Genomic DNA, 13,550 nt, shown 5'->3' with positions numbered 1-13,550 from the left:
GTAAGTAGAGCTTCCCATAGGAAGTTTTACTTCCCATTATCAACCAAACACAATTTTACACTTTCTAGGAATTTCAAATACATTGAAAAAATAATTTTCTAGGAAGTATAACTTCCTATACAACCAAACAAGGCCTAAGGTAATCCTCTTTTCTTTTCACGAGGAAAACTAACAATTCCTAATTGAACCCGATAATTGACCTAAACATAACCTCAACCAAAATCAATGAAACTGCTTCGAAAATGATTTGACACTTATGTTATATTTTCTACTCCCTCCGTCCCATAATATAGTGCCTATTTCATTTTTGGTAGTCAAACTTTAAAATCTTTGACCGAGTATTCTCATTTGTATATATAAAAAAACATATTCATGTAGGATCTTGTTAGATTCGTCTCAATGTGTAGTTTCATAATATCAACTTTTTATATTTTTTATTAATAAGGAATTGAAGATATTAATGGTCAAAGTTACGTTTTGGAGACCGTGAAAAAAGAAACAAGCACTATATTATGGGACGGAGGGAGTAGTTACTAATTGTGATATTTTATACCACCACCAAAAATCGAGACGAAATCAAACTCGAACTCTACCATTGATCCGACTGGCCACCCCTTTAATTAGTGAACCATGTATTAAGTGAATCTGTTGTCAAAAAAACTGCCCAGCAAGCGGAATTACACGAGTAGAGTCACGTAATCAAATTCTATTTCTAGCACCAGTTACCAGTCTTTTTCAATACAATCTGCTACTTCTTGTTGTTGTTGTTGCTGTTGTTGTTGTAATGCTTAACTGTGATGCGTGCGGTTGTAACAGCGTCAGCAGTGAATTGGGCAAAAGTAATTGAGCCCCAAAAGCTAGAAACTCGGATGCTTTTACATGGAGAAATTATGGCCAGGAGAAAGCTGTTGTTGCTCCTAAAACCCTTTGATGTTCACCCACTTCGCCATTCTGATTCTTTTTCTGGAATTTCCAACTCTAATATCAAGGTTCTTTCTTTTTCTCTTTCAATTGCATCATATCATTTCAGTTTTCTTAAAGATTGATATTTGTCCTGAAGTTTTTCCTTTTCCCTTTTTATATTTTCTCAAACATTGAATCTTATGTATTGGAAGAGGAAATGTTTTGGTTCTGAGGAATGCTACTCTAATTATTCTTGGATACATTCTGTTGTGATGAAATATTGTTAATGTAGGTGAGGTGCGATTTTCTAAAATAAATGAATAATTTAAGGGTTGCTAGTGATTATATTGGCCATTATTGATTTCAATTTGTTTTAATCTGGGGAGGTTTGATTAGTGTGGTAGTTTCATATCACATTGGTGATCATTAAGGTTTCTCATTAGCTAAGTTATGATATCCTTGGTGTTAATGTTTGTGGGAGGATTACGAGATACCGTAACACCTGTTGATGGCTGGAATTAACTGAACAGATATAAGGCTGAGTCTGAGTGGCAGTTTTTTTGTAAAACCAACTGATAATGTAGCTCACTAGCTTACATAAAACCCAAGCCATCTGTGGTCGTCAATGCAAGAGAACTTTTCGCTCATAGTTTAAAAGACGGATTCAGGACTCGAGAAATTCTATTAGGATAAAGTTTGAACACCATTAGCAAAGTGGTCTATGCTGGAGTCACTCCAGTTGTTAAGACACTATTGTTCACCTTTATATTTTTCGTTAGTATAACTAAGTTTATCACCTTGATGAGGATGTTTTTGTTTGTATCAGCTTTGCTGACTATATGGCCTCAAAATTCTGTACTCTGTTTCCTACTTTAGCTGCCCATCCCCTCCTCTATAGTAAAATTGTGTTCTTATGTTTCTCACTTTCTGTCAAAGCTATGTCTTGAATATCAAACAATCTAGAAGTGAAAAGTTTTTAGTTGGGCAGGTGATTGTTTATATCAAAATAAGTGAAATAACTTATGTTTTCAAACTAAGACAAATCTTTGGGACTCGGGTGTGACAACTATCATGAAATATGATTATTGTGCATGTGTTTACTGCATGTTTAATGTCGATATTTATAAATTTAACTTGAGTAAATGTGGAAATTGCATATCTAAAAGATTGTTTGTTTGGATTTCTCAATCATTGATTCCCTAGTCTCTTTCAATTGTGAACTTGGAATATTTTCGTTTTTTCCAACTTATATGGACACTGTATTACATATATGCTGACTTTATCATTGTTTGAACAATATATACAAGGTGTTATACTTTAGTAATTTGTGCTGTTTAAAACTCCAAAGCCATGGAGTTTGTATTGAATTTCAGTACTATGACTTCCTCTTTCTTTGTGCTACCTATCCTGCAAGTGTTCCTTGTATTTGTTACTTGTGTCTTCTAATAATGTCTATGCAAAATTGCAGATACTACGCCATTTAGACAATAGAATACAGGTTCACAAAGATGCTATAAGCTTTTGTCAGGAAGTCCTGCAACGGAAGTCGGTTGAGTGGGAAACTATGGTTCATAATGATTTATCTCGTCCGATCCGAGATGTAGATCTGGTCGTAACTGTTGGAGGTGATGGCACTCTCTTGAAAGCTAGTCACTTTATGGATGACAGCATTCCACTTGTAGGAGTAAATTCGGATCCCACACAGGTTGACGAGGTACAAGTTCATTAATCTTTCATGATCACCTGATTCTTTTCTTAAGATTCGAGGTCTAGCTTACCTCTCTCACACAACAACTTCTTTCCCACCACCCCCGGGATTCCAAAAATGAAAAAAATCATCAAATGGCAAATCATACTTTCTGGGTGTAGCTGACTTGTTTCCTATTGTACAGGTGGAACAGTTTAGAGATGAGTTTGATGCTACTAGAAGTGCAGGCTATCTTTGTGCAGCTTCTGTTCAAAACTTTGAACAGGTGAGACTGCCATATAACTTATAATGCATTGTCAAGAAAAAAAAGAATCAGAACTGACTCAACTGAGCTACTTATAACATTCTTATTCCAGAGACATTATTTGGTCTACTTTTATGCATGTTTGCAAAGAATGTGAGACTTCAAATGTGTGATGACTACACTCTTGGCGTTTGAGGACTGCAGTTATTTGGAGGCTTTTTTTGGAGGTTGTAGTTTTATTGTATCTTGGAAAATATTAGTTGAAGTTATGTAGCGCAGAAACATGAAGGGAAACGGGATTTATCAAAAAATTAGGAGGAAAGTGTTCACAAGAAATATGAAAACCTGAAAACTCCTACACAACTTAATACTTCCTCCATTCTAAATAAGTGCAAAACTTATCATTATTAGAAGTTTAAAGTTTCAAATAAATGCAATATTACTTTATTTGGTATTGAGTTACCTCTATATCTCTCTCCATCACTAGTGCGTCTTAGGAGGAAAGTGTTCACAAGAAATATGAAAACCCGAAAACTCCTACACAACTTAATACTTCCTCCATTCTAAATAAGTGCAAAACTTACCATTATTAGAAGTTTAAAGTTTCAAATAAATGCAATATTACTTTATTTGGCATTGAGTTACCTCTATATCTCTCTCCATCACTAGTGCGTCTTTATATATTTCTCTCTCTCTCTCTTCTCTCCTTGATTCTTGTGTCTCCCCTCCATGTTGCATATATTTCAGAAAGGAGGAAGTATGTCTTACATAATAATAATCCATAAGTAAAGAAATATCCAATTCGTCCCATAAGTATCTTCCTGTATGCTATTTTTTGGATGTCCCAAAAATATCTTCCTGCTACCCACCTTTGGTAAAAATCCCCACCCCTTAAGTGAATTCTCTAACTACTTTTTCTCTCTCCATCACATCTACCTTTTCTCATTCACAATTCCTACTCTCTCTTGCTACCATTTCTTTCTTTATCCACTTTCAAAATTTAGATTTACATGTATCCAATTTTTTGCCACCTTAATTGTTTTCTTAATATGCGTATGTGACAAAACTTAACATAAAGATAATGATGGGAGGAAGGGAGTGTAAAATCAAACTACAATACGAGTATACGACCATATCATCATTGTCATTTTCTTTTTCCTTTGTTAAGTTTTGGAGAGGAACACTACTTCCAACTCCCTTTGTTAAGAAAAAGTTTGGCCAACTGAAGTTATCTGGTCTCCTTCATACTACCAAATGCATCACCACCAAATTTTCTCTTGGTACCAAATTGAAGCTGATCACTTTAGGCTTCTCCTCCTTATACCGTACAACTATTTCATGAAAAGAGGAGAAGATTGTTATGGCTGAGACCAAATTTTCCGCCTGCTTTGGAGTTAACTTATTCCGAGTAGGGATGGACGTAGGTCACTTTTGGGTCGGATCTCATGCCTCGAAATGTTGATCTCAACTTAGATTCTACCCAAGTCCCAAAGGGATTTAAAAATCCAAACCCTTACCTTGATCGAACAGGTCTAGCATGGGTGTAAGGTCTCAAATAGGTCAAAACGGGTCCCAAAGTTATCACTAGTTTGGATCTTTTCTTTCGATCACAATTTCATCGGCTAAGTAATGCATGCTAAAGTTCTTTAAACGATGTCCTCCAGAAGGACCAAATATTCACACCTTTTTCCCTTGTTAATCCATGTGGGGATTAAAATGAGAGCCTGTTGGGGCTCCTTACTTGAAGCAGCTCAATAACTTGATTCTATCTAAAACCATAATGTTGGTAAAAGCTTTCATGTTGAGGGGTAAATGAAAGTTCAAGAATTCCAAATAAATTTGGACTGAGGCAAGGGCTGGTCACGATGAGAAGAAAATAGATGAGTGTAAAAATAATTTATGGATGACACCCTGGTGGTACCTGCCTGACTATTATTAGGAAAGTAGTAAAAAGGATCCACAATATTCTATGAGAAATTTAGTCCCCCTATTAGGCCATGTGTGAGTGAAGAGCAATAACAATGGCAAATTTTAAGTCATGAAAGATGTAACCTGGAAGAGTCGAGGAGACCTATCAAGAAAGAAGGTATTCCATTTGAGAATTTTTCCCAAATCTGCACCCATAAACAGTATATGGTGTTTATATGGATTTATGATATTTTTCACTATTTATAAACACTATGATGTCTAGAAAAAGTTTGTGGTTCAACCTTCCACTACCCATGATTCATCATTAAGCTGACGTCTCACATGCACTAACCACTGTAAATGGTTCTCTCTTATCTTATCCTCAATGTTTGCAACTTTAGTACTCATATAAATATCTTCATTCTGAAGTTCCCACACATCAATGATCAATCTCAGCATGTGCATCTTGTGATACATCAGTCTTGCACGGGCACACCCAAACAATTACTCACATACACCAGGCGCAACAAGAAGGGCAAGACAGTAAATGTAGTGCAAGGGGAAAATCAGTAACTAAGAGCAAGTCAGTTAGAAGGAATAATGTAGTGGGGAATTTTCATAATTGTGATGTCAGAGTTTGTTATGTGAGTCAGTAGGTAACAATAAAAGGGGAAGGAGGGTGAAGTGGGGAATGATCTGTGAATGTGAGAAGTAGTGGACTTGGGAGAGTTGGGAGCCTCTCGAATGCTCACCATTTTTGTTATCTTTCATCTTCCTATCAATACAAACCTTCCTCTTTTCTATCTTATTTTTCTCTTTCTTTAGTACTGTGCTTTTATTCTTGCTTGCTGCAGTCACAGGGAGCTTATTGCTGTCACTTGAGTGTGGGTGGTGATCTCAGTTCATCACACATCTCTGCTGCCTCCATCTTTCCAAAATTGAGTCTGGCTTCAGAATGGGAAAATAATCAATTTGTCTATCAGCCCAAAAACCAGCTCCATTAAACAAGTATGATACCACTTATCGGGAGGTACAAAGAGGGGAGCACAAGCTTAAACCCGGCCCTAAAAGTATTGGAAGGTTTCATCCCAAAGCCAGTTTGCAATAGGGGACAAGGGTAGCCCAATGTACACACACACACACACACACACACACACACACACACACTAAAGCTTCTTAACAGAATGCTCCTATCTGAGACTTGATGACTCTCACATGTACTTAAAGTTGCAGTGTACTGGGATGTCTTAGTACTTGGGTAAAATCTGCTTGTGTCAGAGAGAAGTCAAGTACTTGTTGCTGATAGTTTTGGGATTTCAGAAAGCATGGAAATCTTTTGTGGTGATGTACTATGTAAGAATTTGGGGAAAAAGGGGACTAGGTGATTTAAATGCTACTCTTGTATATGCCTCTCATAGCAGGTGACCTTAGTTCTTATTAGAAGCAATTAATAGTCTGATTAATTTTTACCATAGTAATCTTGGGAAGTTTTCAGCTTTGGTTTACTATGGACTTTATAAAAAAAAACCCACTATACTTCCTTGGGACTAGGAGTTACTAAATGCCAGACGGAACATCGTTGGTGTTTATTTCTAGAATATTATTGCATGCTTTCAAACCCCTATGTTAAGCAAGAACTTTCTGTCTTTTGATAGGCATTTGGTGAGTATATGGCGTATATATGGATTTATACTCATTTTCTCTCTGTTTGTAGATTCTAGTCATAAACACTATGATGTGGAGAAAAAATTGGTACCTTTCCTTGACTAGTATTGGTTTACAATGGATTTTCTAAGTTTTTTGTCGCTTCAATTGAGAGATGAGGGGGAAGTACACGGAGCATGGAATTAAAACTCTACCATTCCGTTATGTAACAACCATTATGTAACGGATTTGAACTTTTAGTTCTGTAAAATGCCCTTACACAATCTTGCTATAAAAATTATGTCCTCAACGTGTTGTCCATTATATAGTGGGTACTCGTGGCGTTGAAACATTTTTTCATCTGTTACATCCATTAATTGTCAAAATTGGCCAAGAATAAGAGATGCTAAACTTATACATTGCAACTAAAAACCATACGTTCAAACACCAAAACACAGAGAAGATTATGATGTGGACTTTCAAGTTGGAACTATATATAATAATAATAGGATGAGGAAGTAATTATTCGCTGTCAAATTATATAACCCAATCATATGATGACAGATTTGTTCATATTATATTGAAAAAAGAACTTAAACAAGAAAAATGCAAATTTGAGGTTAAAAATCCATTAGTTTGATTTTGTCAAAAAGTTGATGTTGTGTTAGCCACGATGCATCAAATTCATCTGTTGTTCATATTGTTGATGGTTTGTATAGTACTTTCTGCTTTTCTGTTTTGTTGAGATGTACGAGGGTAAGAGAAAGGGAAATCCTTGTCGTGCTTTTACAGAATTCATAATTGAGTGTAATTATAATTGCGACCCATATCACTTTGAAAAGTTTCTATTCTTCTTTCGAATTGGGTTTGAATGTAAGTGCGAAACTGAAGGAAAGTGGGGTAGACTCGAGACTTGTAGTTGAGAGGATAAACTCAAATAAAATGAGTGTACTGATCTAGGAAAAGCAAATAATAAGTCAACCCTCCAAAACAAGTGTTACTGTTGTAGTAGTAGAAGAGTAGAAAGGCTACCTAACATGATTTTCTAACTGACAAGCATGATAAAGTTTAATGATGTGCTCCTTATTAACTCAATAACTTTGTTAAACCTAAGAATATTGAAGCATTGGTGGCCAAGGTGACCTGACCTAGTGACCTTACAGATTTAAGATTAGAGATCCATGAATGAGGTGGGCAGAAGAGCTAAAGAGGAATGCTTAGAATTAACAAGATAAAGATCTTCTACTCTAATGCATCACATACAAAATACAAAGATTCCTTGTTTGAAGGTCTTCCACAGAAAATCACGAGTGTCAGATTTCAATTAAATATTATTGTGAAAGTTGAACTTTTGGACAGAAATAAGGTTTGTAATTGGATTAGTACATTTATGAGGGAAGGGAGTAGAACCATGATCTTGAATTGGAAATTGGCGGTGATCATCTCCAACCAAAATAGAATTTTTAGTGCTCAAATATAAACCTTTGAGAAAGTACACCTGCATTTCGAGAAAGATTGGAGGTCACTCCGATGTCCATGTAAAGGCATGTTGAAGGCAGCTGCTATCAGCTGGTTGGGTGCAACATAAGTCTGAGGACAAGGTGAGGGACTAAGCGAAGCGGCTTGTGGCTACTGCTGATTTGGTTGTGGAGTACAGATAAGGGGGAGGCGTGGGGTACTGAGGGTTGTATAACGGAGGGGGGGGGGTGGACAAATGCAGGTATGGATGGTAGTTGTGGTTGTTTCCATGGTGATCATGGCCTCAACTATGCTTTACCCTGTACACATCAGCATTATTGCGGACACGCCCTTGTTGATGCTGATTGCTGTGTAATGAATCGATAATTTGAGCAGAAATATAAAGGAAGAAGATGATGTTCTTTGATTGATAACAATGGAGATAACAGAAAATAAAGATAGTTTATCAAGTTTTCGACTGACTTGACACACTCCCAAAGCTAACAACTAAAATGAACTTTCCAATATTTTCTTGATGATCTTTTCTCTCCCTAATTTCCTCTATTTATAGTCTATTTGCCTTGCTACCCAAGCTAACATATTAACTACAGTATATTACTAAAATACCCCTTCCCCCCAAGATTAGTCTATTACAATACCGGCCCGCCAAACTTCCACCTTGTCCTCAAGGTGAATAGAAATCATAATCATCTTCGCCACCATTGTGAAGAAGCAAAACTGTTAATTCTTGGTGTTTGAAGCAGTCAACAATGAGCTTGGTACTACCACTTTCGAAGTAGAGTCGGTGAAGCTCCTTGGACATCAGTTGCAGTTGAAGAAAGGTGCTGGATGAATTGGACTCACTTGGTGTTAACAGAAAAAATGTAAAGGGGTGGGTGGTGTTGTGTAGATTGAATGGGCGTGGAATATGTTGGAGAATTTGGATGGGGGAAACTAGAAAGAAACTGGGCTGAAAAACAGAAAGTTGGGTGGGTTTAAAAAAATTTGAGTTAGGTTGAGATGTGAATATGTTAGACAAGTGTGGGCTGGAGATTTTGGTTGTAAAAGAAAGGGGGTATTTGAGTGGAAGGTGTGAAAAATTGGGTATTAAATATTGAAATGAGAAAGTGGGCCTACTATTATTCAGCTGCCCACAGATGGGACTGGTATTATGCAGTGGGGATGAAATTAGACCATTGAATTTCATAGAAAGTGAGAAGGCCACGTGGCTTTCATCAATTTTGTTTTTAAACTTGTGGCTATTTACGAAATTGCCCTTAATAGTACAATCTTCTGGAATTTTCTCAATTCTTTCACCCACAACACGTATCTTCCCCCACCTTACATCATCCTTGCTTATGTCATCTTGCTTGCCATTTACCATATTGCCCTTACTAAAAGCATCTTCTTCTAGTGCCTTCTTCTGCAAGCCAACATGAATCCCAACCCTTCTTCCTCTCTCATGGTCATCTTCTTGAATTATATGCAGAGAGTCCCACTGTCATAGCCACCTTGCTTCACCACCAAAACTTTCTCCGGCAAAGAACTTTGAGCCATCTCCCATATTTTTACCCGAAAAGTCTCCCGGTCCTCCGCCCGACCCGCTTGCCTCTGATCCACCTTTTCTGAAACATTTTCCCTCTTCGTTCCGGCCACCGCAAGAGGTGGTTCCATCACCCCGCTTCCAATTTCCAGCCAAAATACCCGGACCTCCATCAGAACCACAATTTCCAGCACCTCCTCTTTCAAATGGTCCATGAGTTTGGTCTCCTACAGGTCGACCAGACCCACCACCCAACCAACCAATAGCGAGCTCTCCTTGATTATCTCCAGGTCCACTTTTCTTCACATTTGCAGAATCCTCTTCCTCCGCGTCATTTTCTTCCTCGCCGGAAGCTTGAAAGGCAACCATGGTGGTAGGAGTTTTCTTTGTTTCCTCCACCACTTTCTCTTCCTCCACCAGAGTTGGTTGTCCCTTCCTCTCCTCCCATTCAGGTTGCTCCATTTCCACTAATAGCTTCCCAAATCCTTGTGGTTGGGATTGTAGGTGTTCTTTGAGATAAAAACTCGCTGTGGAAAATTCAGTCCTACCCTTAGCTTGAAGATGAGTTTGATTTTTCACAAGCCTTGCTAAGCTCTGGTGTGAAAACTCCAGTGTTAAAGGAAAATGCCTCATCACTTGCTCCTTCAAATCCTCCCACCGGAAGAAAGGTCGTCGCCGGTGCTCCGCTTCAAACCACCTCAGTGCGTCATCCTTAAAACCAACACACGCAGCCTTCAACTTCTCCCCTTCGCTAAACCAGAAAAGTTGGAAGTACTCTTCCATCTCCCAAATCCATTCGTCTGGATATCTTCCATCAAATAGAGGGAGTTGAAGCTCATACCGGATGTGTTGCAATTTCTCCAGCTCTGGATACCATGAAGTCAAGTTCCTCATGATTTCTGTGTACCCCACTCATCAGATTTCTTATCTGCTGCATTCTTCTCTTTTTTTTTTTTTTTTTTTGTGCGTGTGAAATCAAAAAATCAGCAACTTAACTTCCCTGAATCGAACTGCTCTGATACCATTTGTAATGAATCGATAATTTGAGCAGAAATATAAAGGAAGAAGATGATGTTCTTTGATTGATAACAATGGAGATAACAGAAAATAAAGATAGTTTATCAAGTTTTCGAGTGACTTGACACACTCCCAAAGCTAACAACTAAAATGAACTTTCCAATATTTTCTTGATGATCTTTTCTCTCCCTAATTTCCTCTATTTATAGTCTATTTGCCTTACTACTCAAGCTAACATATTAACTAGAGTATATTACTAAAATACCCCTTCCCCCCAAGATTAGTCTATTACATGCTGCCACCGCTGGTGAAGTGCTGGTCACCAGTCACCAGTGTCCTGGTGGGTGGACTACTGCTATGTGAACAGAAGAGCAAGAGGGAGTGACAGATGCTGCTGTGCTTGACAAGGATAGCAGTTAAACGACCATCGTGTTTCTTCGAATGAGAGTAGTGAGCTAGCTAGGAGGTGCAACTAGTTTTAAAACCATCTTGGAGTCAGCTACGAGGTTCCCAACATTTTCCTATTGATGCACAATGAGTTTCAAATGTTGGCAACAATTAGGTGAAATTCTTAAGATGGGTGTGACAGAATTCATGTTCCAAGTACACAATCCTTCTGTTTTTGTTGTCTTGGAATATATCCTTGAGATGATTCCATGTTTGCATATCCGTGTAACCAGTTTTAAGATGGTTTGGAGGTCTTCGGCTATGGTGCCACGGAGCTATTACTTGACTATGGTTTCGAGGCATTTCCACAAGTTAGAGTCGATGTGGGTTCAGAAATTGTTTTGTTTAAATGATCAGGAATATTGTAGGTGCAGGAGCTCGACCCTATCGCACCATTTCAAGATCAAGAGTGACAGGTACAGGATTATGAATATTTGTGACTGCAAGGGTGGGGTGGAGGGTGGGAGGAGTAGTAGTTGGGGTTTGAAGTTCTTTACCAGCCATCAGGTTCTCTTTCTTCATTTATCATTCTTTTTTGGAGATGAAGGATGAAGACAATGAAGGTAATGGTAATTAAGGGATTATGCTAGCCGGATTTAAAAAGTCCCGCAAAAAGGCGCCTCTTTCTTAGGACAATTGCCATAAGAAGGGAACTAGGGAAGACATCTGTGTATTTTTCCATTACCTCTAAGCCCCCTTAGCGAGGCCTCTTACACAGGAACTGAATATGGATAGCTTGGCAATATGCCTCATTGTTGCATTCACTACAAGGATTTGACTCCTAACAATTATGAATTTTACGCAATTCCAATGCAATTTATCCTTTGGAGTTGACGTAACAAACTACGCAAGCCTGCCAGCAAAGCCAAAAGAAACCCTATCCGAATTTTGCAAATAGAACTTTGCCTTGTTAGAATTTTGAGGATAAGTGGAGAGATAGCTAAGTAAAACGAATAGAGAGTATGGCTAAGTGAAGCTCGTTACTATTTAACGTTGTAAGGTGCTGCTCTTTGCTGATCCCAGAAGTCACTCTTGGAGTTGAAAGATTAAACTTTTTGCCTTGACCTTGACACTAGTCTTAGCCTTTCGGCCTTGGAAGCTAGGGAGGAGAGAGACAAAAGAGTTGCCTAAGCCTTTGATACCATGTAAATTGGTGAATTCTCCTTTGCCTAGGTAACAATTCTCATTCATAATATATAGTGGTTAATACATATGTATAAAAAGGATAATTACGAAATATCCCAAGTTCTACACAGTATCTATCAATAAGTTTTTGAATATAAGTTGGTGATAGTTTAGGGAAAGCTTCGTATGGTTTATCAAGGATCAGCTACATGGTATGATGTCTCAATTTACGTTTATATGCTTTTATATTGAGCTTTAAATGTTGATTAGGGAAAATAACTTGGCATGTAGAATCACTAGAAGCCATGTGTTATTTGTAAGTCCTACAACATTATTAAGTTTTCTTGGTTTATATGTGAATTTCTTTCTGATCAACAGCAAGTTCCCTTTTTTTGTTGAGTGCCTATATTCTCATAAAATGCTGCATTGGCGCTCAGTCAACTGTCATATTGCTTTCTGATTTTGTTTTAGTTTGTTTATTTTGGTTGGTGTCTTTGCTTATAACTCTGTTGTGTAGCTTATGAACTTTGCAATTAAATTTTCTTTGTAGGTATTGGATGAAATTCTCAATAAACGTGCTAGACCATCTCAAATATCAAGAATATCCATACGTGTTAACTCGCACTTATTGCATTCACATGCTCTAAATGATCTTTTGATTGCGCATTCGTGTCCTGCAACATTGTCTCGGTTTTCATTCAGGTAAGGAGCACTTTCTGGTGTTCAATCCCTTAACTTTAAGTTCTGCAGTCTATACAACCCTTTGTTTCTTTTTCGCAGGCTCAAAGGCAATGGTGAGTCATGTGGCTCATTAGTAAATTGTCGATCAAGTGGTTTAAGAGTTTCAACAGCGGCTGGATCAACTGCTGCTATGCTCTCTGCTGGTGGTTTTGTGATGCCGATATTATCAAAAGACCTCCAATACATGGTGAGAGAACCCATACTACCAAGGGGTGCAAGCTCTGGTGTAATGCATGGATGTGTAAAATCTGATCAGACCATGGAAATTGCGTGGTCCACAGAAGATAGTTTTGCATACATTGATGGTAGCCATGCTGCTCACCCTATTAGAACAGGGGATATCATCGAGTTATCATCAAAGGCTCCTGTTCTGAACATTTTCTTGCCACCCCACTTTTTATCTGCTAATGAGCCTGCTGCAAAATTGTGAAATTTTCGGCTTATTTCATGTTTGGAGATTAAAGAAACCGAAGGATTTTTTTTATTTCCTTTTTCTGAGGTGAACTTTGTGCTGTTGTACATAACAAATAGTTTACTTTCACAGTAAGATGAAACCTAGGAGAATTTAACTCTTTGCTTGACAGGTTTGAGTTATTGGGGTTTTTTTTGAACTCTTTGCTTGGAGGATGAAATCTAGGAGAATTTAAGATCATCTCATGTGAGAATAAACCTTATGGGATTGTGGGATTAGGGGTAAAGTTTCTAATCCCCTTCTTTTTTATTTATGGGGGAAAAAAAGTTATTGGTACCTTGTAATAAATTAGTGTGAGACTAGAAATGTATCAAATAACGCATGTCTATTATTGTTTGTA

The 13,550-nt window shown here is 37.8% G+C and overlaps 1 protein-coding gene across 2 annotated transcripts; it reads left to right on the top strand.

Moving 5' to 3' along the window:
• Window positions 1-533: 533 nt before the first annotated feature.
• LOC104891300 (NADH kinase) lies at window positions 534-13,550 on the top strand. Of its 2 annotated transcripts, XM_010676975.3 has the most exons (6): window positions 534-695; window positions 817-989; window positions 2,372-2,617; window positions 2,796-2,876; window positions 12,548-12,699; window positions 12,778-13,550. In XM_010676975.3, the coding sequence occupies exons 2-6, from the start codon at window positions 870-872 to the stop codon at window positions 13,166-13,168; spliced, it is 990 nt and encodes a 329-aa protein (XP_010675277.2). In that variant the 5' UTR covers window positions 534-695; window positions 817-869; the 3' UTR covers window positions 13,169-13,550. The 2 variants fall into 2 exon arrangements, with proteins under 2 accessions (XP_010675277.2, XP_010675276.2); XM_010676974.3 differs by having other exon boundaries at window positions 534-989.

This window comes from Beta vulgaris, chromosome 4 (assembly GCF_026745355.1).
Source record: "Beta vulgaris subsp. vulgaris cultivar EL10 chromosome 4, EL10.2, whole genome shotgun sequence".
Lineage (NCBI taxonomy): Eukaryota > Viridiplantae > Streptophyta > Magnoliopsida > Caryophyllales > Amaranthaceae > Beta > Beta vulgaris.
The sequence above is the reverse complement of the archived record's forward strand: the minus strand, read 5'-3'. Positions and strand labels throughout refer to the sequence as shown.

Bases quoted from the DNA above. Each gene is read 5' to 3' on its own strand.
- LOC104891300 (XM_010676974.3), top strand. From the start codon at position 798: ATGCGTGCGGTTGTAACAGCGTCAGCAGTGAATTGGGCAAAAGTAATT. The intron at 2,877-12,547 runs GTGAGACTGCCA...TTTTCTTTGTAG, and splicing joins CTGTTCAAAACTTTGAACAG to GTATTGGATGAAATTCTCAA. The intron at 12,700-12,777 runs GTAAGGAGCACT...TCTTTTTCGCAG, and splicing joins TTGTCTCGGTTTTCATTCAG to GCTCAAAGGCAATGGTGAGT.